The sequence below is a fragment of the Colobus angolensis genome, unplaced genomic scaffold (genome assembly GCF_000951035.1).
Source record: "Colobus angolensis palliatus isolate OR3802 unplaced genomic scaffold, Cang.pa_1.0 Scaffold301, whole genome shotgun sequence".
NCBI lineage: Eukaryota > Metazoa > Chordata > Mammalia > Primates > Cercopithecidae > Colobus > Colobus angolensis.
This window is the reverse complement of record NW_012116278.1, coordinates 4,317,267-4,342,141: the sequence shown is the minus strand read 5'-3', so window position 1 is coordinate 4,342,141 and position 24,875 is coordinate 4,317,267. Positions and strand designations below refer to the sequence as shown.

The following is a 24,875-nucleotide window of genomic DNA, read 5'->3' as shown; positions in this document are numbered from 1 at the left end:
CGCCCCCGCTGCCACCCTCCCCATCCCCCACGATTCTCCAGCTGGCCGTCCTCTGGGTCTGGCACCCTGTGCTGAGTTGAGTGGTCTCATAGTGCCCCCTGCCGCCAGACCCCTGCCTTCCTGGCTGCTCCCTGGAGGACCTGCAGAGCAGATCCACAGGCCTTTTTCCTGGGGAGTCAAGGAAGCCCTGAAGAATAATTGTGTTCGGGTCCAGGATGCTGCCATTGAATTCTATTCCAGCCTTTCTGGCTCAGCACAGAGGGTCATGGGCTATTCTTTGACAGTGAGGAGACCACAGGCTGCAGCCCTTCCCTGGCCCTGCTTCCTTCCTCCCCTACAGGGGACTGGCCTGGGCAGAGGTGGTCCACAGAGGGTGCCAGCCCTGTTTCATAAGCTCCCATGTAGGTCAGAGGTCAGACAAGAGGACCCCAAAAATGCCTTCCAGCTCCAAGATGATAATACCTTCAAGTCTCCTGTTTTTAAAAAGCCTAAAGAATTATTTCAGATGTGTAAACAAGTAGGTATAGAGTTTAGATCCACTGTTTCCATGTGGTTCCATGGGGCTTGCCAGGCTGGGCTGGATCAGAGAGGGCAGCCATGGATGGCAAGGGAGCCCCAGAAGTTCAACCAGGACCAATAGGGGAAACCAGCTGAGCCCTGCTTACAGACGAGCCTTCTGTCACCAGTGGGCTCTGGACCCAGACCACAATTCTCTGCTACTTGCCAGTTCAGAGAGCCCAGGCCAGTTACCAAGCTGCCTTGGGCATCGGTTTCCTCAGCTGCACACTGAGGGAAATATCAGTAACTAGCTCTTAGAATTGTTGCCAAGATTAAATGAGATAAAGTATGTTAAAACACTTTGGCCCAGCGCCTGGCATGTAGTGAATGCTCAATAAATAATGGCAAAACCCACACTAGCTGAGAGTACTTGCTCACTGCTGTGTGCTGGTTGCTGTGCTGAGCACATCCCCTGTGTTAACTTACATAATCCTCACCACAGCCCTTTGAGGGAGGTCCAGTTATTACCCACATTTTACAAATAAGGAAACTGAGGCACAGAGAGGGATGTAACTGAGCTAAGGTCAATGAGCTAATAAATGATTGAGCTAAGCTTCAAATCCAGGCAATTAAAAATCTACACTCTTAACATTACTATAATTACAGTTATAATTACAGTAAGAATTATAATTATTGTTCCAAGAGGTGATGAGCTCCTAGTCCCTGGAGGTGGCTGGATGAGGCTGGGCAGGGCCTGGGGATTCTGCCTGGAGTGAAGGAAGGGCTGCATGATCCTGGACTCATCTCCATCTGCTTTTCAGCCGGATAGGGTCGCATCGTGAGACAGTAGGGAGAAGATGGAAAGGAGAATTCCTTTGAAGGGCCTTGGCAGGCTGGGCCCTGGGCAGGCCTTGCTGCAGCTGTGGGAGGGAGAAGTCGGGGAGGCCACTCTGGCCCCCTCCAAGGTCAGAGGCCAAAGCCTCCTGGCAGCTATGGGGAGTCCCTAGGGCTGGGAATCAGAACCCAATTTTTTCACCTCAATTTCTCCTTGGCCCACAGCCTCTTCTTGGTGCTGGGGTTTCCCCAGCAGCCCAGGCGGCCGACTCCTAGGGCCAGAGCTGCCCAGCACCTCTGTCAGGCTGCTGGGCTTGGGTCAGTACCTGCTGAAGACACTCTTCTCCCCTCAGTGGAAGGAAGAGCCCATTTCACAGCAGCACAGAGGCTGGGGATGGCCGCTGGGTGGGAGCGGTCCCAGGCCCATTGTGTGGAGCCGATAAAGTACGGAAGCTGAGGTTAGAATGGGAGGAAGCCCAGGGCCCGAGGGCTCTTTCCCACGGGTGGGGGCCTTGGGCATGGCCTCAACAGGCCAGCGTAACTGCAGCCTGTGTGTGCACTGAAGGGTGCACTGAATGGTGACAGTGGTAACACTCACTGGGCAATGACCACTGGTTACTGAGGCTAGTGTAGGTGCCAGGACTGGGCCTTGGGGTCCAGAGTTTATCCGAGTGAACCTTCCATCAGCCCTGTGAAGTGGCTGTCACTATGCCTAAGCCATAGCCAAAACAACAGAAGCCGAGAGGCTAGGAAACTTACCCAAAGTTGATGAAAGCAGGATTTATATCCAGGTCTGGTTCCAAACCCTTGCTCTGAAATCACACACCATACGGTGTGTGCCTGTGTGTGCACGTACACACATGTGTGTTTACAACGCTGGTGGGGCAGCATTCTCAGGAAGGAGGCAGCACGTCCCGAGTCTTTCACGGAAACATTAAAATGTGTTCTGACCTTGCATTTCTGAGTAGCAGCATCCTCTGGTGGAGAAACACAGGTCTTGAATTGAGGCAGATTCCACCTCTGTCACTTACATGCTGGGTCTCCTTGGGGAAGTGACTTAAATTCTCTGAGCTTCTATTTACTTTATAGGTTTATTGTGAAGTTTAATGAGATAGTATCTGAATTATGCCCCATCGAGGGTCTGGCCTAAATGAAGGTATAATTCATCCATCCATCCACTCATCCACTCATTGATCCATCCACTCATGCATCCATCCATCCACTCATGCATCCATCCATCCACCCTCCCACCCACCCACCAACCCATATATTCATCCATCCATCCATCCACTTATCTATCCATTCACCTATCCACCTATATCTATCCATCCATCCATCCATCCATCCATCCAGGCAGGCAGGTGGGAGACTCACAAAAGCATCCTCCGGGGAAGGAATTGCACATGGAGATGAAGACCTTCTGTTGGCTGGAAGGCAGAGTTGAGGAGGTTGCTGAAGTAGGGGCCAGGCTGGAGAGATAACTGAAGGAGTTGTAACTAATGTTAAAATGGAACTTTCTGCCCTAATCCTAAGATGGTAGATCCAGATATGTTATGGAGTTTGGACGTTATCCTGAGGGCACTAGGGAGCCATGGAAAGCTATAAGGCAAGAGACGTGCGCTCAGGCCTATGTAATGATTTATTTTATGCACTGCTGACCATCTGAGGTTTCCTTTGAGCTTCAGAATCCTGACTTAATCATTATGATCCTGATTTTAGAAATTCAGGAACAGAGGTGCAGAAAGAGGCAGGGATTGGCCTAGTGACACAGCAGAAGCCCTGCTCTCTCACCTGCTCACTGCCTGCAATGAAGCCTCTGTCATGAGTGCCAGCTGTCTGGCTTCTCCCCAGTAAGCTGGGGACCTGAATGTCCCAGGAGGAGATCCCTGTGGCCAGAGGGTCTGCCAGGCCAATTCCACTTCATGGCCAGGCTGTTCCCAGCAGGGGGGTTTCCTCCCTCACCTGTGTGCCGGGGGTGGGGGGATTTGGGAGTGGAAGGGGCTGGTGGCAGGAACTGTTGGGTCTCCGAGCCTCTCTTTGCTTAGGCAGGAGCTCCTGAGTGCTCAGACTGCATCGTGTCTGTCTTCTCTCCACAGATGAGCGGGACCGACACCGTTGGGGATGATGACGAAGCCTCCCGGAAGAGAAAGAGCAAAAACCTGTAAGTTGGGAAGATCACTGGCTTCTGCACTCCTCTTCCCCCCCTGCCCCAGGGGTCTCTCCTCTAGGGGTCCAGGTGGGGAGAAGGGGTTGTGCCTGGTTCTGTCCACAACCCCAGACAGACACCAAGGAAACACTGGATCTTGGAACTTTGCAGTGACCCCAGAGTGGGGTCACCTGGGTCCTGAGCATTCTCTCCAGGTGAGGCAAAGTGCTGATTCAGTACTCGGAAGACAGTGAACCAGAGGCCACCAGCCCGGTTGCCCTGGCTTTAGCCCAGCTTCTGAGCCAAGCAGGGCCAAATGGCTTCGACAACTCCTTTGCTCCCTCTGGGCCCACGAGTGACCTGAGAAAGGGTGGAACTAACAGTCATGGGGCTCCTCTTTCTCCTCCTGAGTTCCTGAATGCTAATAGTCTCAGGCGTTGCCGGGAGGGGGCGCTGCTGGCCCAGCTGCCGAATCCCGCACTCCCCAAGCCTTTCTGGCCACACTCAGGCCTTCTTATACTTTGGGAGGTTTGTTAGATGTGTCAATGAAAAAGACGTGTATGTGGGTTCTCCTCAGGTCTCCTTGTATCCCCAGGCCTAAGGCCCTGGAGACTCAGGGGAGGTATAGGGAGGAGGCAGTGGGGTGCGTGCACAGTGACCCCCCCCCACCGAGGAAGCCCCTCCCTTCCAGATCCTGTAGCACCCACCACTAGGCAGGAATTGGGCTATGGGGAGCAGCCTCCTGCAAACCTTTTCCCTGGCCTTGACCTTGGGTGGGGTCCACTACCCTAGAAAACCTTTCTCGCCCCAGCTGCCTTGACCTCTCCAGTTTTCTGCAGCAACTGTTGGCTTCTCTTACTCCACAGCCAGTTGCACTTTCTTAGCAAGGTGAAATGCACAAACCAAAACAGTCCTTTGCACCAACCATCTTCACTTAACCTTTTGTAGGATGAGAGAGGGTCCAGGGGGTGCCAGGACTGTTGAATGTGGCGCTGAAGTGGGAGGTGAGGGAAGCAGTGTGTGGCAGCAGAGGGCAGGCACCCCGGGTGCCGGAGCTGCCCTGTCTAGCCTCCTTTCAGTGTAGGTGCTGCCTTTTGAATTGCCTGAAGCCCACACATTTTTTTTTGGAGACAGAGTCTCCTTCTGTCACCCAGGCTGGAGTGCGATCTTGGCTGGCTGCAACCTCTGCCTCCCAAGTTCAAGCAATTCTCGTGCCTCAGCCTCCCAAGTAGCTGGGATTACAGGTGTGTGCCATCACACCCAGCAAATTTTTTTGTACTTTTAGTAGAGACGGGGGTTTTGCCACGTTGGCCAGGCCGTTCTCAAACTCCTGGCCTCAAGTGATCTTCCAGGCTCAGCCTCCCAAAGTGCTGGGATTACAGACATGAGCCACCACGCCTGGCCTCTGAAGCTCACACTCTTAAAAGCTTAGACGAAGAGTCTTAGAACATCTAGGCTAATAATAAAAATAATCATTATTGTTTATTATGCCAGGCACTGTTGTGTGCGTACTTCATATGTGATCTAATTTAATCTTTACTACTACTTTTATTTTACATTCCGTTCTTTCTTATTGACCTTACCCTTATTTTACACATGAATAAACTACTGTGCAGAGGCTAAGTTACATGGTAAGAAAGTGGTGGAGCTGGGACCTGGAGACCTGGCTTGCTGGCTTCTGTTTGACAGGAAACAGCTTGACAGAGAAAAAAGCTTGATAGGAAACTTGAGAGGTCAGGAAACTTGTCAAAGAGTGCACAGCTGGTAACTGCTGGAGCTGGGATTTGAACCCAAGACTGTCTGGTTCCAAAGCCTGGGCTCAGCCTCCCCGTAGGACTCTCCTTCATTAGACAGGGTGTCTAGGTCTTAGTGCCATTTTAAGCTTGAAGAGCTTCAGAGGTATAAATGCTTCAAACTTACCAAACCCCCTTGAAAGATTAAAATTAAAATTTCTTTTGCGCATCTTTAGCTTTGTGATTTTTGAATAATCAATTTTTCATTTTCATTTTTGGTTTCAGTGAGCATTTTCCATCTTTGGGAGGATGGAGACCAAACCTTAAAGTGAAAAATTAATTATTCGAAAATCACAAAACTATGTACACAACATTACATAATTAAACTTTAAAATGATGTTTTTGTAAGTTTATAGGACTTCTGCTTCTGAAGTTATTCAGGCTTAAAACTACTAAGACGTTGGGGAACTGCTGTGTATTCATGACTGGATGTCGCCAATGCGGGTGTGACTGAGGCTGAGAGGCTGGCTGGCAGGAGCCATTCTCTGGGAGGTGCCCTGTACAGGGGATCTGGGGGAAAAGGTGGGGGGGTGCGAGTGAGCAAGAGGCATTTAACCCCTTTCTTGCCAGCAGTTTCACCCAGTGCTGAATTCTGCTGCCTCCTTGGGGACTGACAAAGCTAAAAATGGTTCTTGGCTAAAAATAGCCTGTCCTGCCACCCTGGTGGGCAGAGCCTCCCCTGGCTCCCTCCTTCCCTCTCAGCAATTTGCTGACTTGTTGTCCCCCACCCCCAACCACTGTCTTCCTGCTGCCATGGTAATGAGGAGGCCAGTCACAAATAGCTGGGACTGGCTTCCTGCCGGGGCGGCCCCAGAGGCCGTCCCTTGCAGACACATGCCCCTTTCACGGCTCCCTCTCAGGGTTGGCCAGAAGGAATTTTTTTTTCCGCTCCCCGTCCTGGTCCCTCCCATTTCCTGGCTCCTCCTGTCTGAGTCCCAGCCCGGCTTGTGCCCGGGAGTCCAGTCATCAGGCCAGAATTCCAGCGAGCGTGTGTGGCTGCAGCCTGCACCCTTGCTGCCAGCTCCCCAGGACACGGGGTAGGGGACAGGAGCCAGAGGGGTGTTTCCTGCAGATCATTCTGCGGCCCCAAGGTGGGGGGCCCTACAGAGATGCTCCGAGGCATGTACCTCACTCGCAACGGGAACCTGCAGAGGCGACACACCATGAAGGAGTAGGTGCCCTTGACCCAGCTCTCCGAGCCTGTACTTGCGGGGCGAGTGGGCCAGGCTGAGCAATCCTCTTTTCTGCTTCTGCCCCCAGAGCCAAGGACATGAAGAACAAGCTGGGCATCTTCAGACGGCGGAACGAGTCCCCTGGAGCCCCTCCCGCGGGCAAGGCAGACAAAATGATGAAGTCATTCAAGTAGGTCCTCCCTGGTACCTGGGGACCCTTTGGGGACTCACTGCCTCCCTGGGGAGTAGGACTGAGTGCTGGGTTGAGGGGAAGGGGCTTGCCGGCTTGGTCCAGCTCTGGGGAGACAGAGGCTCTCACAGACGGAGCAGAGTACCTGGTGAGCAGCTCCCCTCACAGGGAGGGGCTGCCCTAGGGGGCAGGCTAGGTGGGATGGAGGTGGGGGCTGGAAGGAACCCTGGCCCCAAGAAAGAGGGTGGGCCTCCTTCCTGGGCACCCCTGCTGGGCTCAGCTACAGCCTGGGCCCAGGGCAGTAAACAAAGGCCTCCAGGCCCAGCTTCCCCCCAGGTCCCCAAGCCTCTCAGTGCCCTCACTGTGTTTCTTCCCTCACCCCTCAGGCCCACCTCAGAGGAAGCGCTCAAGTGGGGCGAGTCCTTGGAGAAGCTGCTGGTTCACAAATGTAAGTTGGGCTGGCCTACCCCTTCCCTGCGCCCTCCCTCCCTCTCCCCTTCACCCCCATCCAGACCCTGTATAGCTGGTGCTAGAGAGGCTGCCTTCCCTCTCCTGGGCCGTCAGGGTGTCCTTGCTGTTGCAGAGAGGCTGAGCCCAAGCCAAGGCCCTTGGTCTGGCCTTGGAGCCAGCTTCTGCCAGCCCCTCCCCATCCATGGGAGCTGGCACTGCTTGCCAGAGGCCCGTGGGACCTGTGTGCTCAGATCCGTATTCCCAGAATAAGAATAAACATTTCTACGTACTGAGGGCTTTCACGGGGAGTAATGTGCCTGCCATCTCATGGACTCGGTCCCATCGGCTCCTCTCATGGCTCCGTGAGACAGAGTCGATAGTCCCCATTTCACAGATGAAGACACTGAGGCATAGAAAGGGAGAGACCCGGCTGAGACTTTGAAAGAGGCAGTGGCAGGGCTGGGGCTACATCCCAGGGCTCCTGGCTGTCGGAGATGGGCATTGTACTCCGTTCCCAGCATGCCCATATTCAAAGTCCTGTAGGGCTAAGCTGGGGGGTCTTAAGGGTAGGAAAGGCTGACTCTGCCTCTTACCCCAGGATCTGTTCTCCTCACAGACGGGTTAGCAGTGTTCCAAGCCTTCCTTCGCACTGAGTTCAGCGAGGAGAATCTGGAGTTCTGGTTGGCTTGTGAGGACTTCAAGAAGGTCAAGTCACAGTCCAAGATGGCATCCAAGGCCAAGAAGATCTTTGCTGAATACATTGCGATCCAGGCATGCAAGGAGGTAGGACCTCAGGGCAGACCCTCAGCCCCTCCAATCCCCAGGACCCAGTGGCTCTTCAGCTGCAAGGTGGCAGCCAGCAGCATAGGAAGGGGAGAGGCCAGAATGACTCCATGAGCCCAGGTACCCAGCGGGGAAGATGCAAGCTAAGATCAGGGGAAGAACAGAATCCCAGTGAGTAATAAAAATGGCCACCACCAAGGCACTGCCACATGCCAGGCATGTGCTGAGCCCTTTATGTATGTGTTCTCATGTTTAATCCTCACAACAACCTGTGAAACAAAGAGACAGGCTGGGTGCGGTGGCTCATGCCTGTAATCCCAGCACTTTGGGAAGCCGAGACAGGCGGATCACTTGAGGTCAGGAGTTCGAGACCAGCCTGGCCAACATGGCGAAACCCCGTCTCTACTAAAATTACAAAATTAGCCAGGTGTGGTGAAAGACACCTGTGGTTCCAGTTACTCAGGAGACTGAGACAGGAGAGTTGCTTGAACCTGGGAGGCGGAGGTTGCAGTGAGCCGAGATCGCACCACTGCACCCTAGCCTGAGTGACACAGCAAGACCCTGTCTCGGAAAAAAAAAAAAAAAAAAAAAAGGAGACAGCCTCAGAGAGATAAATCATAATTGCTCCCATCTATTTAGCGTCTACTGTGTGCCAGGCAGGATGTGCAAAGCGCATTATATGGATGATTGTGCTTGGTTTTCACGCTTTGAGGAATGTACTATTATTGCTAGCTGGTAGATAAGACAACTGAAGCTCAGTGCACTTAAGTGATTTCCTTAAAGTCACACACCCAGGTGTGGCACTGCTAGGATTTGAACCCAGGAAGCCTAACCCTCGGAGTGGTATTTTCAGCCTTATAAATGCTGCCAGCCCCGCAGGAAATGACTGAGCCAGGACTTGAATCCTCTGGTCTGAGGGTCTCCACTTCAGATGAACCTTAAGATGTGGGCAGAGGGGCTTGGAGGTGAGAGGCTGGATGGGTCCCTTCCAGGCACATGGGCCCTACAGTCAGTCCCCAGCAGGCAACCCTGACCACATGCCCCTCTGCCTCCGCAGGTCAACCTGGACTCCTACACGCGGGAGCACACCAAGGACAACCTGCAGAGCGTCACGCGGGGCTGCTTTGACCTGGCACAGAAGCGCATCTTCGGGCTCATGGAAAAGGACTCGTACCCTCGCTTTCTCCGTTCTGACCTCTACCTGGACCTTATTAACCAGAAGAAGATGAGTCCCCCGCTTTAGGGGCCGGCCACTGGAGTCGAGCTCAGCTATCACACCAGGCAGGCTGGGTCTCCTGCCCACCTGCCTCCCTCCCCACTGTGACGGAGGGGGCAAGCAAGCCCCCAGAGGCTGTGTCTCTGGACAGACGGATAGACATACGGAAGCGAGGCCTGGACCAAGAGAGGCCCAGGCTACTGGAGGAGTAGAAGGATGGGCCCCGTGGGGTCCCCACTGCCCCGGTACGAGGGGGCCCAAGGACCCTGGCAGGTCAGGGGCCCCGGCCGAGCCAGATCTGGAGCTGCTGCTCCCTGCTTCGGAGACCGCGGAGGCTTCATGTTGACCAAGTTCCTTAAAGAACCGGCTGATGGGGCAGGAGGTCCAGGCCTGGGCTCTCAGGCCCTCCAAGAGGGCCACTGGAGCTTGCAGCTCAGACCCCCACTTTGAGTTTTATTTATTTAAATAGTAGTTGGATGCTTGGCACGTTGTCCTGTAATAGGAAACCCTTGCCTCATCAGTTTTCCTGATTTACAAGTGCAATATTTTAGCCAATGCCTTGTGAGAAGCTGCCACGCAAAGGTGGACATCATTCTTCAGCTTCAGGGGATGTGCTTGTCCCGGGCACCAGTGGTGGGCGCCTGGCCTTCTGGACCGAGGCAGCCTTGGGGGACACTGCAGTCTGGCTACACACAGAGATCTGGCACCCCCTGGGTGGGGTGTCCCTTGGGGGCTTTTGGGAAAGCATGGCACCCTCAGACCACACAGTAGCCGAGTTCTGGAGCAAATAAAAGGCCTGTGTTATTTCTTGTTCTTGACCCTTTTTGTGTGTTCCTGGTCTCAAGCCTTCGCAGGGTGGCTGGGGCTGGGAGGGTTGGTCATTGGGCTGTTGATTCAGCCACTTCTCTCTTGCCATCACCTGCCCCCATCCTGGAGCCAGATACACTGATACACTAGTGAGGGCTGCTCTTGCACGCCTTCCTCTGTGCCAGGCGCCATGCCACTCATTCTAGTGGTCACTGCATCTCCTCCCCAAGCCTGGGAGGTAGGGCTTATCCCCATTTTACAGATGAGGAGATGGAAGCACAGACAGGGAAGGTCACGTAGCCAGCAGGTGGCAGGGGTTCAGCCCAAGTCTGACTGGCTGCAAAGCCTGCACTCTGCCGGCTACAGGATGGAGTCCTTGCTTGTCGCCGGCTGGCCACATGTCTTTCAGCAAGTTCCTTCACTTCTCCACCTCGCCACACCCTGAGGTTCGAATAGAACTTTCACTTGGTGCAGGGATGGCTGGTGAAGGTGGATGGGGCCAGAATCTCGGGAAGGGTGGCGGTGAGCTTATGCAGGCCTCTGGACAGAAGGAACAGCTGTAGAGACAGGAGATGGGACTCACAGAGTCTTTCTGTGGCCCCAGGCAAGGCTTTCCCCACTGTACCTTTGTTTCCCCTCCTACCGAACAGAAGATGCAAATTTAGGAACGGCCCAGGGCATCCTTCAAGAGAGGACGTGGGCCACTTGCCTAGAAGTGGGCAGAAGAGGCCCAGAGCCCAGTATAAGCTGATGCCAAAGCTGACCCCACATATACAACCTCCCAGGGGCCAGGGCATGGCCCAGGGTGGGGTCTGGCTCAGCAGGGCTGTCTTAGATGAAGCTAGATGGAGTTGATGCAGGAGGAGCTGGGCCCCGTCTCCTTGGATCTTCTTCCCTACCCAGGGTCTCAGAGACTTGCAGCTGCAGATGACATGTACAGCTCTCTCCTCCCTGCCCTGCCTCCCCTCATTTATCTCCCTGGGCAAGGCCAGCCCTGTTGGCCCCTCTGCATAGTGAGAGGATCAGAATTGTTGGTCTCTGGAGGCCTTCAGGGAGTTGGACTGAGCCCTCTTCAGGGTTACAGGGGACTAGGGCCAGGGCCTGGGTGTGGAGCAGGTGCTGGGTAGACCTTCATCAGGAGGGAGAGGTGGGCTATCTGACTGCCGCTCTGACCGCACCTGACTTTTCCTGCCCTTCCTGCAAATGGGATCCCTAATGCTTGCTTGAAACATTGCTTGTAAAAAAACAGCAGATCAAACAATTGAAACCTTGTAATGGATTTCAAACCTTGAAACCCGTTTTGGAAGAGTCTTCTGTGCAACAACAGTTGCCCGGGTCAGCAGAGAACCCCTTCCCTCTGCTCCCCAGCAGCCGCGGCCTCTCCTTGACTAGCCCTTACCACATGGACTGAGTCAGGCATGGGTTTTTCTGTCTCCAAAGGCTGCCAGGCTTTGGAATCAGGCAGTCCTGGGTTTGAGTCTTGTCTTTACTGATTTGCTCTGTAACCTTGGCGAGTCACTGCCCATCCCTGAGCCTGCAAAAATGGGGATGATTCTACTGTCTTCTCAGCGCTGGGATGAAGAGCCGGTGAGCCAGTTCTGCAGAAGGGTCCTAAGCTGCGGTCAGGCATACCGTAGGTGCTGGATACATGTTGGCACCAGAGTGTGAGCCCCTCCAGGAGCGGCACTGGGTCTTTCTCCAGGACCTGGCAATGAGTGTCATTGGGCTTTACAGACTGAAGAGCTTTCCCACTGTAGAGACTCACGGCCTCACTGAGGCTGGAAGGGCCTGGGAACAGTCGTGCTCCTAATTCTGAACAAGGGCACCTTCCAGGTTTTTTCCAGGCCTGAGATGTGGGGGCCTGACAGCTGCGAAAACTGGGGCCCAGGGAGGACTATAATACTACCCCCTACTCCCCCAAAATGGTAGAGGCAGCACTGGGTCTGAGCCTAGGACTTCCCTGCCTGACCAGGCCTCTCTCACATCTTCTGCTGGGAGGAGCCACTGGGTCCACAAGGAGACCCACCTTTCCAGTTCTTTAGATTCTAGGGATTCAGTTTAGGGCCAGGCCTTCCCACTTCTACCTTCCCAACCTCCTGGTTCCCAGAGTTGCCATGGAAACCAAAGTCCAGGAGAACAAAGTCAGGCAGATGGAATTCCCATTTCAGAAGGCCCCACTGCCTGGTTTCCATTACACACACCCTGGTTCCCTTGGCCTCCAAGCGGCTTTGGCCGTGCAGAGCAGCTGGAGGGCAGACTAGAAAGGTGTCTGGGTACCCCTTCCCCCTACCCCCTTCCCTGGGCCCTGCCTGGGCTCCCTGGAGGACTTTAGGTACATTCTCTGCCCACTTAGGCCTCAGTTGCCTCATCTGTACAGTGTCATTTGGGCTGGTTCCCATTTTCTTTCATAGGAGAGGAAGGAGCAGTGCTCTCTGGTCTCCGGCAATTCCAGGCGGTCAATGTGGGATCGCGGAGCTGTGAGGTCATTCCATCCAGCTCCTCGCCATCCCACAGATGGGAAGACTGAGGGGAGGGAAGGGAAGCAGGACTCTTCACCATAGAGGTGAAGGGCCTTGGAGTCAGGCTCTGGGGCTCAGTCTCTGACTCCACCATTTACCACTAGCTGCAAATCTTTGAAGAAGTCACATACCTTCTCTTTCCCTCGGCTTTCTCATCTATAAATTGTGCACATTGGCACTTAACCCAGAGTTGCAATGACTAAGTGAGGTCGTGCATGCAACAAGTTTAGTTCAGTGCGTGGCGTGGGGTAGGTGCTTCATAAACATGAGCTGCTGTTAGCAATCTCATTATTCAGGGTCACAGGATGAGTGGCAAAACTCATTCTCCACTTGCCCAGGCCAGAGAAGATGGGGGCCCTTTAATCTCAGACCCCAGATCCTTGTCCTTCCAGGAACAGTTTTGCTGGAGGACAAAGCCAGCCAGTTCCAGGGAGTAAGTCAGAAACAGCCTGTTCCGTACTGCTGCCCAGTCTTGGCCCTGCCGGGAGCAGTTGGGGTCAGCTGGCAAATAGGTTGTGGTGGGTGGAGAGGCAAGAGGGCACAGCAGTGCCACTCAGTTGGATGCCAGCAGGAGGGGGTGCCACTCAGTTGGATGATAGCTGCAGAGGTGCCAACTGCAGCCAGGCTCCTGGTGGGAGAGTCTAGTCCCTCACGCTCTCGGCCTCTGCCATGTGAGTGACGTGCTCTCTTGACCTGTCTTGGGCCAGCTACGGCCTCCTAGACTCTCCAGCTTGGAAGAGACAATTGAATACAAACTGCTGCCCAGCGCTTAGGACCCTTGGATTTCTGTTGATTCCTTCCATGACGGAGCTCAGAAGGGCCTGGGAGCCCCTTGGGGGTTCCAAAGTTCTCTCCATCTGAAGTCGGGTCCTGGGGCGGGTGGGGAAGGAGGGATAAGTTAGTACCACCCCTGCAGGCCTCCTGCCCAGGCAGCCACCCCTGGACCTACCAGATTCTCCAGCTTCACTCCTCCCTGCTCCTCTTGCTTGCACCAAGCCCTCAGCTCCCCACCCTACCTCCCTGCCTCTGCATCCCTGGGTCCCTTAGCTTACTGTCCCCTCCCCAAACTCCTCCCACTGACGTCCCACCCCAGAAGGCCTCTCTGCTTAACCTCCCTTCCTGCCCAAACCTCAGGCTCCTGGCGACTCCCCAACAGCCCCACCTTTCCCTCAGAGCTCTTAGGCCCTCAAGCAATGGACCTGACAGGGGTCTCAAAAAAGTCACTTGTTTGTTGTTGTTTTGCTAACAACTGGCAACATCTGTGGAACATCTGGCTTTGCCTCTCCTCTCCCTAGCCAGGGAAGGGAGGAGGAAAGGGGTACCCTGGGCCCCCTGCTGCAGTGGTATCCCCTTCCTTGGGTAGGAGGAGGCAGTGGGGGATTGAGGAACAGCTGTGGGACTGATCCCATCTGCCGGCTACAGAAGAGAGTGGAGGCATGGCTGGGAGCGGGGAGGGCGGTACCAGGCGGCAGGTAGCAATAGGAGCCTAGACCACGCAGAGGCACACACCACACATTCCATGCCTCATTGCCATTGATCCTCACAAAGCCCTGGGAGGAAGGGCTGAGTATTATTTTCAGTTTACAAATGAGAAAATTAGGATTTAGAGAAAGTGGACAGCCCGTCGTGGCTGAACAGGGACGGGGACCTCTATCCCTGACTTCCAGGCAGCCTCAGCCAGGCCTTTCCAAAAGAATCCACATCTCCAGTCAGTCTGCGAGACTTAGTGGTTCAGCTGGAGTTGCAGATGGGGGCTTTTGATGGTTCTCTTTGGCTTGTGGGCAGAATTTTTCTAAGGAAGTCCGAGGAATAAGTGAGCTTACGAATGTGCGGATGTCCGGTCCTGCAAGGAATCTCAGTTCTTGGTAGAACTGTGTGACAAGTTGCTTTACCTCTCCAAGCCTCAGTTGTTTTAACTATGAAATGGGAATGATAATTCCACCTCCTGGGACTCGTGTGGACTCAGCAGGTTCACGAATATGTGTGAACCCTCAGCACGGGGCCAGGCACAGACGGAGCGTGCCCTGCGAGGCAGAGGGAGGGAGGCTGGTCCAGGAGGCGCTGTCAGGCCAAGCCCCAACCAGCTGTGCAGGAGGAAGCTGCCCCCGCATCTGCTCCAAGGCCAGTGACTCAGCGACACGGGCAGGGTCCCAAGGGGGTGGGGTTTGCGCCCTAGGTTCCACATGGGCGCAGCGGGGTCCTGCCTGCCTGCTGTTTCAAAGGCAACCGAATAGCATCTGCCTCATCAGGTAGCTGGCCTGGCAGTCAGGAGTTCTGGGCTCTGCGCTCAGATCTGTCCCAAACCTCTGTGTGACCTTGGATGAGGCCCCTCTCTGCTCTGGTCCTTGGCTTCTTCTCTTGACACACAAGGAGAATCCAGCTTTTCCTCCTGTGTGAGGATCTTCTGAAGGAGCAGATGGTGCTCTGTGGGGTGTGGGGGGCTGGGATCCAGGCCAAGCTGCCTCTGTACGCGGCGGGGTGTGTGTGCATGGGCGTGTGTATGCACGTGTGTATGTGAGCTGTGCATTCGAGTTGCTAGGGCTCTGTTGAGCTGCTTCCCAGGGTATTGGAAGGCCTACTTGGATGGAGCAGTCTGTTTACCAAGGAGTCCCACAGTCTACAGGGTTCATGCCCATGGGGACACTGCCCCCTGTGTCCTCCAGCCAGGCTGGGAACCTGATCTGCTGGTTTTTTACAAGCTCCTGCCCTTGAGGCAAAGTCCATCCCCATATTACCCCCAGTGCACACAAGCACAACACCCACTGGAGCTGCCCCTCTCGGGGGAGTCAGCGCAGTTTGCTATCCCCAGGGAGATACAAAAAAGAAGGGCTTGAACAAAGGCAAAGCTGATGGCCCCCCCAAGACTGGACAGGAATACAGTCTCTGGGCCCAGTTCTGCTGCCAGTCTGTCAGTGGCAAGTCCCTTTCCTCGCTGGGCCTCACATTCCCCATCTTAAAAGTGGGTGGGGCATGTTCAAAGTGCTCTCCAGGAACCATCGGACTCTGGCGCCTCAGGCTGTATAGTTTTTCCTTCTGAGGTGCTACTGCAGCAGGAACTGGCTTGCTCTCGAGTTCTGTCCATTCTAAGGCAGGGGAGGGTGGTAACTGGAGGCATGGGCTTTGGAGGCTGACAGACCTGGGCTTGAGTCCAGGTTCAGATGATTCTTTACTGCGTGACCTTTGGCAAGTCACTTAACCTCTCTGGGCCACCGTTTCCGCATTTATAGATAAGCGTTAAAGAGATTATAACTAGGTAATAATAGTTCTTACCTAGTACAGTTGTTGTGATCAAATAAAATACAGTATAGGGGTGAGCTGTTTGCATTCAGCCCCTCTGGTCTGCCTTTTGGTCCTCGAATGCACCACGCTTCCTTCCATTCGGGGCCTTAGCACTTGCAGTCCTCCCTCCCTGAAGACTCCCCCGCTCCCTTAGTTAATGATAATGACGATGAGGAGGATAAGGATGATAGCTAACATTTAATATTTTCCAGGCACTGTGCGAAGTACTTGACTGACGTTTTATTTTTTCATGCTCCCAAAAATCCTGGGAGTTAAGAGCTGTTATTATTAATCACTACAGCATAGTGCCCCGAGGCCAGGCCTGGGGACAGATTGCTTAGGGGAACTCCCAGCTCTTCCACTTAGTTGTGGAAACTCGGGCAACTGACTTCACTTTCTGGGCCTCAGTTTACCCAGTACTCAGTACATGGGGATAGGAATAGTGCCTGTACTAGAAGGTAGCTATAAGACTCCACAGTTACTACCTGCAGAGTGCTTAGAACCATCCCTGGCACATTGTAAATGCAGTATCAATGTTTTATCAACTAAATGTCTATTTTTCAGATAAAACAGTTGTGGCGCAGAGAGAGACTGCGCCTTGTCCAAGGTTCCATAGTAGCAAGAGGAAATGGGATTTGAACTCAGGCTGGGCTGGCTCTGAAGCCTGTGCTCTTCAGTAGGCTGTATCCCTTCCCCCGATAACCCTGACTATAAGAAGGCCCCTGCTGACTGCTCCCAAAGTCTCCTACTCCTCTTTCATGGCGCTTGTCACAGGTTGTAATTATACACAGGCATGTGTTCATTCATTGCTGTCTCTTCCTTTCAACCATAAGCCCCTCAGGGCAGGAACACTGTCTGTCTTACTTCTCACTGTATCCCCAGCCTTATCAATCACAGTGCCTGGCGCATGGGAGGTGCTTAATAAATTATTTATTGGATAAAAGGCCATATATTGCTTAGCATGGTGGGTTGCACAGGACAAGCCCATGAACAAAAAGTCTGGATAAGAAGCCACTGCATGAGTAAAGACTGAGTTCTGTTGTGAGTGACAAAAACACAAGGCAGAAGTTTCTATCTCTCCCATAAAGGAAACTTGGGTATAAGCAGCCTAGTGCTGGCGTGGCCTTTTTGTGATCATCAGGAACCCTGATTTTGTCTCTTCTTTTACTTTGCCATCCTCAAAATGTAGCTTCCGCTTCCTGTCCAAGATGGCTACTTGAGCTCCAGCCATCATGCAAGGCTGGAGGCCAAAAAAGTGGGGGTAAAAGGTAAATTTCAGTTGTGTCTGAGAAGGTGCTCAGAAACTGTCACATGACACTTTCCCTTACACCCCATTGGCCAGAACTGAGCACATGGCCACACCTGTTTAGAAGGAGGCTGGGAGCGGTGGCTCACACCTGTAATCCCAACACTTTGGGAGGCCGAGGTGGAGGATCACCTGAGGCCAAGAGTTTGAGACCAGCCTCACTATGAGCCTCACTATGGATAACACAGTGAGACCCTATCTTTACAAACAATAAAAAATCAGCCAGGCATGGTAGTGAACTCAGGAGGTTGAGATGGGAGAAACCCTTGAGCCCAGGAGTTCAAGACTGCAATGAGCTATGACGGTGCCAGTGCACTCAAGCCTGGGTGACATAGTGAGACCCTGTCTCTGAAAATGAATAAGTAAATAAACGAGAAGAAGGAAAGCTGGGAAATGTAGTGTTAATCTAGATAGCCATGTGACCAGATAAAAATCAGAGGTTCTGTTACTCTCGGGTAATACAAAGGCAGAGCAGATGTTGGGGACAACAAGCTGTCTCCGCCACTGTCATCAATGACAGATGTCCATCCTCGTAGCGCTATGGAGAGGAGGTGGGGCAAGTGGGTCTGGGCCAGCTAGCTATCAATACAACAGTGCTGCAAAACAAACCACCCCAGGCCGGGTGCAGTGGCTCACGCCTGTAATCCCAACACTTTAGGAGGCTGAGCCAGGCAGATCACTTGAGGTCAGGAGTTAAACACCAGCCTGGCCGACATGGTGAAACCCTGTTTCTACTAAAAATACAAAAATTAGCCAGGTGTGGTGGCACATGCCTGTAGTCCCAGCTACTTAGGAGGCTGAGCCGGGCAGATCACTTGAGGTCAGGAGTTAAACACCAGCCTGGCCGACATGGTGAAACCCTGTTTCTACTAAAAATACAAAAATTAGCCAGGTGTGGTGGCACATGCCTGTAGTCCCAGCTACTTGGGAGGCTGAGGCAGGAGAATCGCTTGAACCCAGGATGTGGAGGTTGCAGTGAGCCAAGATTGCGCCACTGCACTCCAACCTGAGCGACAGAGCAAGACTTCATCTCGAAAAAAATAATAATCATCAATCATCAATGAATCAATAAAACCCACCCCAAAATACAATGACCTCAAATAACCATCACTTATTCTCTCTTATGCTTCCGTAGTCAACTGACCTAGGAGGAGCTGGGCTGGACATGGCCCCTCCCTGCGGACTGGGCTCAGATCTGCTCACTGTAACTCTTTTCCCCCAGGCAGAAGGGTCAGGGTCTACCTGGGGAAAGTTCTCACTGCAGTGAAAGCGTGTGTATGTGTTTTAAACTTTTAAATTTTGAAATAATTATATATTCACAGGAAATTGCAAAGATAGTATAGAGAGGTCTCATGTACCCTTCACCTGGTGTGCCCCAATGAGCACATCTTACATAATTATGGTACCATATCAAAAATTGAAATTGACATTGGGACAATACGTATGTAGAGTTCTATGCCGTTTTATCACATGCAGATTTGTATAAACACCACCGCAATCAAGATATGGAACTATTCCATCGCCACAAAGATCTCCCTCGATACCCTTTTATAGGCACACGCATTCCCCATCCCTAACCCCTCGCAACCACTAATCTGTTCTCTATCTATATAATTTTGTCATTTCAAGAATGTGATATAAATGGAATTGTACAGTATGTGACCTTTTAAGATTGTCTTTTTTCACTCAGTATAATGTCCTTGAGCTTCATCCAAGATGTTGTGGGTATCCTATTTATGTTGCGTTCAATCCTATTTATTGCTGAGTAACATTCTGTGGTGTGGATGTACAACTGTTTGTTTAGCCATTTGCCTCTTGAGGAACACTTTGGTCATTTCCAGTTTGGGGCTATGACATATAAAGCTGCTATGAACTGTTGTGGAGAGAGTTTTGTGTGGATGTAACTTCTCATTTCTCTGGGATAAATGACCAGGAGTGCAATTGCTGGGTTGTGCTGTAAGTATAGGTTTAGTTTTTAAGAAACTGCCAACTAACTATCTTCCAGAGTAGCTGTACCACGAGAGATCCAACGTCTCTGCATTCTTGCCAGCATTTAATGTTGTCCCAATGTTTTATTTTAGCTGTTCTAACAGATATGTGGTGATTTTCATCCAGGTCTTAATTTGCATTTTCCTAATGGCTGGTGATATTGAACATCTTTTCATACACTATTTGCCATCTGTATGTCCTCATTGGTGAAATGTCTTTCCATGTCTTTTGCCCATTTTCTAATCAGATTGTTTGCTTTTTTACTGTTGAGTTTTGAGAGTTTATACAGCCTATGTATGAATCCTTTGTCAGATATACGATTTGCAAATAATGTTCTCAGTCTGTAGCCTGTCTTTTCATCCTTGTAACACTGTCATTTGCAAAGCAAAAGTTTTTACTGTTGATGAAGTACAATTTGTCCTTTTTAAAAAATGGATCATGCTCTTGCCGTTGTCTAAGAGCTTTTCAGTAAGCCCTAGGAGCTGTACAGGTAGTGAGGCTGTTACATATAAAGCTGCTATGAACTATTGCAGAGGGAGTTTTGTGGGGATGTGACTTTTCATTTATCTGGGATAAATAACCAGGAGTGCAATTACTGGGTTGTACAGGAAAATCCTGAAGATTTCTTCGTTTGCTTTCTTCTGAACGTTGTATTGTTTTACATTTAAATCTTTGATCTAGTTTGAGCTAATTCTCGTATGATGTGAGGTTTAGGTTGAATTTCTTCTTTTTTTTGCACAAGGATAGCCAATTGCGGCTGGGAGCAGTGGCACACGTCTGTAATCCCAGCACTTTGGGAGGCTGAGGCAACTGGATCACCTGACATCAGGAGTTCAAGATCAGCCTGGCCAAAATGGTGAAACTCCTTCTCTACTAAAAATACAAAAATCAGCCAGGCATGGTGGTGGTTGCCTGTAATCCCAGCTACTCAGGAGGCTGAGGCAGGAGAACAGCTTGAACCCGGTAAGCGGAGGTTGAAGTGAGCCGAGATCGCACCATTGCACTCCAACCTGGGCAACAAGAGGGAAACTCCATCTCAAAAAAATAAAAAATAAAAAAGGATAGCCAGTTGCTTCAGCACCATTTGCTGAAAAGACTATCCTTCTTCTGCGGAATTGTTTTTGTTAAAAAACAGCTTTATTGAGGTATAAGTACATATGGGACAATTTACCTCTTTCAAGGTTACAATTCAGTGGTTTTTAGCGTATTCACAGAGTTGTACAATCATTACCACAATCAATTTTAGAACATTTTCATCAGCCCCTAAAACAACACCATACCCATTAGCAGTCACTCCCTCCCATATACCTCACTCTTCCAGCCTGGGACTACCACGAATCTACTTTCTGCCTCTACAGATATGCCTCTTGTAGACCTTTTATGTAAATGGAATCACACAATACGTGGTCCTTTGCAACTGGCTTCTTTCGCTTTGCATAATGTTTTCAAGGTTCACCGTGTTGTGGCGTGTTATCAGTAGTTAGTTTCTTTTTATTGCCTAATAATATTCCATTGTGTATACCACATTTTATATACCACAGAATAGACCACATTTGATTTACCCATTCATTAGTTGATAGACATTTGGGTCGTTTCTACTTTTTGTCGATTATGAATAATGTTGCCATGAATGGGTATGTACAAAGTTCTCTGGGGAACTTACATTTCCACTTTTGGGTATTTACCTAGATGTACAACTGCTGAGTCATAAACAAGCTCTGTGTGTAACCTTTTGAGGAAATGCCAAACTTTGCCATTTACCTCTCTACCAGCAGTGTGTCAGGAGTCTAGTTTCTACACATCTTCACCAACACTTGTTATGATTTTTTTTTTTTTTAAAGACAAGAGTTTTACTCCTGTTGCCCTGGCCGGAGTGCAAATGGTATGATTTTGGCTCACTGCAGCCTCTGCCTCCCCAGCTCAACTGATTCTCCTGCCTCAGCCTCCTGAGTAACTGGGATTACAGGTGCCTGCCACTGTGCCCAGTTAATTTTTGTACTTTTTGTAGAGACAGGGTTTCATCATCTTGACCAGGCTGGTCTCAAACTCCTGAGATCAAGCAATCAGCCCACCTCAGCCTCCCAAAGTGCTGGGATTACAGGTGTGAGCCACCGCACCGGGACTTATGATGTCTTTTTTATTACAGCCATCCCAGTGGGTGTGAAATTTTGCACCTTTGTCAAAAATCAGTTGGTCACACCCTGTGGGTGTACGTCTAGGTTCTCTGTTCCAATGATCTGTGTTTCCATCTCTCTGCCAGTGCCACACAGTCTTGGTTACTGTACTATACGATGTCTTAAAATCAGGTAGAGTGGGCCAGGCATGGTGGCTCACACTTGTAGTTCCTGCACTTTGGGAGGCCAAGGTGGGCGGATCACTTGAGGTCAGGAGTTCGAGACCAGCCTGGCCAACATGGTGAGATCCCATCTCTACTAAAAAAACACAAAAATCAGCCAGCTAAGGTGGCAGACACCTGTAATCCCAGCTACTCAGGAGGCTGAGGCAGGAGAATCATTCGAATCCGGGAGGCGGAGGTTGCAGTGCGCTGAGATCATGCCACTGTACTGCAGCCTGGACAACAGAGTGAGACTGTGTCCCCTCTGCAAAAAAAAAAAAAAAATTAAATAAATAAATAAATAAATCAGGTAGAGTGAGTCTTCCTATTTTATTCTTTTTTTCTTTTATTTTTTTTAAGTCTCACCAGGCATTCAGGGCCCTTCTAGAATGAGCCTGGGCCTCCCCTTGAAGATGCCTCTCCTGCTCTGCCAAATAGCCCTCCTGCAACCTCTCATTGTCACACCTAGCCTCCTCCTCATACCTTGCTTCTGCGGTCCCTGCCACCTGGGATGCCTTCCCTGTCTCTCTTTGCGTTGCCAATTCCAGCCTGTTCTTCCAGGCCCTTTCTCCCAGTCCTTGGCAGGCTGAGCCCTGCCCCACCTCTGAACTCTGAACTCCCTCTGAAAGTCTGCACCAAGGCTCTGTCCCTTGGGGAATCATAGCAGCTCTTGAATTTTCCATTAAATATTTTGCGGGTGTGAGTTTGGGCTCTCCAGTCAGGGTGATCTGGCAGTCGGCCAAGCTGGCCTTCACCCAAAGCAGTGACCAGGAAGAGCATGGGCACCTCTTGACCCCTGGACTGAGAGAAGCAGCTGGACCCAAACACCCGGTGGGGCTATTTTTAGTTGCTGGTTCCTGGCAGGCCTGGCCTGGTTTGGGCCTGGATGGAGAACAATGAGCCATTGAACCTTATCAAGCCCCTGGGCCCTATAAGGCCAGGAGGAGGGTAAATGATAGAGCGAGTGGGGGCAGTGCTCAGAGGTGGACAGAGGTTGCGTGGCCACTTCCCCCATGCCGACTGGCAGGAAAAGCTTCTACCCAGGCTCTTTGTTAGACTTCCTGTGGGGCCAGGTGCGGAGTCGGCAAGTATTTTGGGAATGCTGTGTTTGTTAGCGGCGGCAGCAGCCTTTCCAACAATTCTTGAGCCCGTTCCGTGGGCCAGACATGGTGCTGAGCACTGCATGTCCTCTCATATTTATCAGCCTCATTGTTCACATGTGGAAACTGAGGCCCAGTTCAAAGAGGCCAGGAACCTGCTCACACACAGCAAATAAGAGGAGGAGTCAGGATTCAAACCCAGGCCCTCTCTGTCTCCTTCCAGAGTGTGGACACTGCAGAGCCACCCAAACCAGCCTGCTACCTCTCAGGCCCCCCCGGGACCTATGGGCTTCAGTCTGTCCTCTCTAACGACTCTGACTCCATGAATGACCTCAGGCAACTCACTTGTCTTCCCTGGCCTTGGTTTACTCATTGGTAAAATGTTGGGGAGCCTTTCATTCAGGGCGTATGGGATGGTGCTTTGCAGATGGGGAGGGAGCAACATTGTCCGGCCGCCATCTTTCCGTGTCTGACGATTTAAAAAGCCGGTGAAGCCAGTTCTGTTCACCACAGAAGGTCTTCACCCAGGAAACGCATTCTGGGTGTAGTGGTTTCTAGGTCCTGTGGGATGAATGGTCTGATCTGCCCAGGCTCATTAATAGGTGAGGACAGCACAATGAGCAAGATGCATGAGAAACATCTACATGAGTCTGCTAGGGTGGCCAGAATGCAGTCCCAAGCCTGGTGGTGCCTTAAGTAGCAGAAATCTATTTCCTCCCAGTTCTGGAGGCTGGAAATCCAGGATCCAGGTACAGCAGGGTTGGCTTCTTCTGAGGCTGCTCTGTTTGGCTTGTCGTTGGCCATCTTCTCCCTGTGTCTCCATGGGTCTTCCCTGTGCACCCTTCTGTGTCCTCTTCTCCTCTTCTCATAAGGACATCTGTCACATTGGCTTAGGAAGACAGCCATTCCCACTCTAATGACCTCACTGTAACTTAATAACCTCCGTAAATACAGTGACATTCTCCAGAACTGGCAGGCAGGACTTCAACATTGGAAATGTGGGAGACACCTTTTATTCCATAGCAATGTCGATTTAAAATGACTGACAGTAGCCACTTTTGCATATTGGCAGAGAGTAAGTCCTGTCAGGTGAGGCCCCTCCTGGGATCTCCAAGGAGCAGAAGTTCTGAATAGCTTTGGCATTAGAAATGAGAAGGGTGAGGGGACCCAAGAAGGGAGAAGGAGTTTCCAGAACACTCTGAGAGGTTAGGTTTCCCGACTCCCAGCTTGTGAGAGATTCTCTGTGGGGAAAGATGGTTGACAAATTCCTAAGAAGCGTCATGTCTAACCCTGAATGTCAAGTTGTTTGGTGGCCAGCACTGGGATTGCTGTTATCCAAGTTAACTCAGCATTGCAAGGCCCTTGGGATAAGATGAGGGTTGGGGTGTCTCCAGAATGGGGCCCAGCAGGCTGCTGGGCAGAGGACAGCTGCAGGTGCTGAGAGCAAGGAGGACTAGCAGGTGGACACCCACATTTATAGGAACTGGGGAGAGGACACACCAGGATGGTGAGTGGGGACTAGTGCTATTTCATCCTGATGGGACATCAGTGACAGGAGGATCTGGGGACACCACGCAGCTCCCCCGGGGAATAAGGTACCTATACTGGCCTGGAGGGGTGGGCATCAAGGAAGGCTTCCTGGAGGAGGTGAAGACCAAGGTGGGTCTGGACGTGTGTCATAGATTGCTAGAGAAGGGTAGTGGCTTTGCAAGCACGAGACCCTGCGAGGCTGAAGCCTGGAGGTTCTGCAGACTCTGGATCACATCTTCCTGTGGCCCACACCCCAAACTAAGCTCTTTCCATGGTGACCAAAGCAGGCGGCCATGTGGGAGTGGGGAGCCGGCTGTGGCTTGGGTGTGGGGTGCAGGCTGAAGAGGTGCAGGAAAGACAACAGGGGAAGCTGGCCTGACCAAGAGGGGCCTGGAATGCCCAGCTGCAGACTAGGGACTTCGTGTTAATGCAGCAGTACTCTGCAGGTGTGGTGTGGTGTGGCGTGTGTGTAAATGTATATGGATATCATCCATTTGTCTGATACATCGCCTGGCAGCTTTGAGCAGGGGAGAGCTGAGCGAGATGACTTTAGAGAGGGAGGACCTGATGGTGTTTGATGAGTCCCCAGTGCCCAGCGCGGGGTAGACACGGAGTGGTGAGCAGGACTGTGGCGTTCGGTGTGGTCAGCTGAGAGGTCAGGTAGGGCTACTCAGGGCCTGGCGGTTGGTGTGGATGCCAGGTGACATGTTGACCAGTGGCCCTCCAGTTTCTGGAAGGACTTGGTGGTGACTTTCCAAGAATCACTGTTTCTCCCCTGCAGCTTCTGCTGGGGTCAGGAGGGGAACCTTTGGACTAGTCAAGTCCAATTCGTGGCTGACCAGAGCAGCTGAAGAGGAGAACAGGACGCACGTGGATTGAACGCCTCCCTTGTGCCAGGCCTGTGCCAAGGACTTCATGCACCCGCACG

The 24,875-nt window shown here is 51.8% G+C and overlaps 1 protein-coding gene across 1 annotated transcript in view; it reads left to right on the top strand.

Moving 5' to 3' along the window:
* RGS3 (regulator of G-protein signaling 3) overlaps positions 1 to 9,900 on the top strand; it is a 130,996-nt gene extending 121,096 nt beyond the window's left edge. Inside the window, 5 exon segments of the mRNA XM_011950097.1 lie at positions 3,429 to 3,493; positions 6,532 to 6,633; positions 7,020 to 7,081; positions 7,700 to 7,866; positions 8,924 to 9,900. Coding sequence (XP_011805487.1) covers positions 3,429 to 3,493; positions 6,532 to 6,633; positions 7,020 to 7,081; positions 7,700 to 7,866; positions 8,924 to 9,109 — 582 coding nt within the window. The 3' untranslated portion in view covers positions 9,110 to 9,900.
* The last annotated feature ends 14,975 nt before the right edge of the window (positions 9,901 to 24,875 follow it).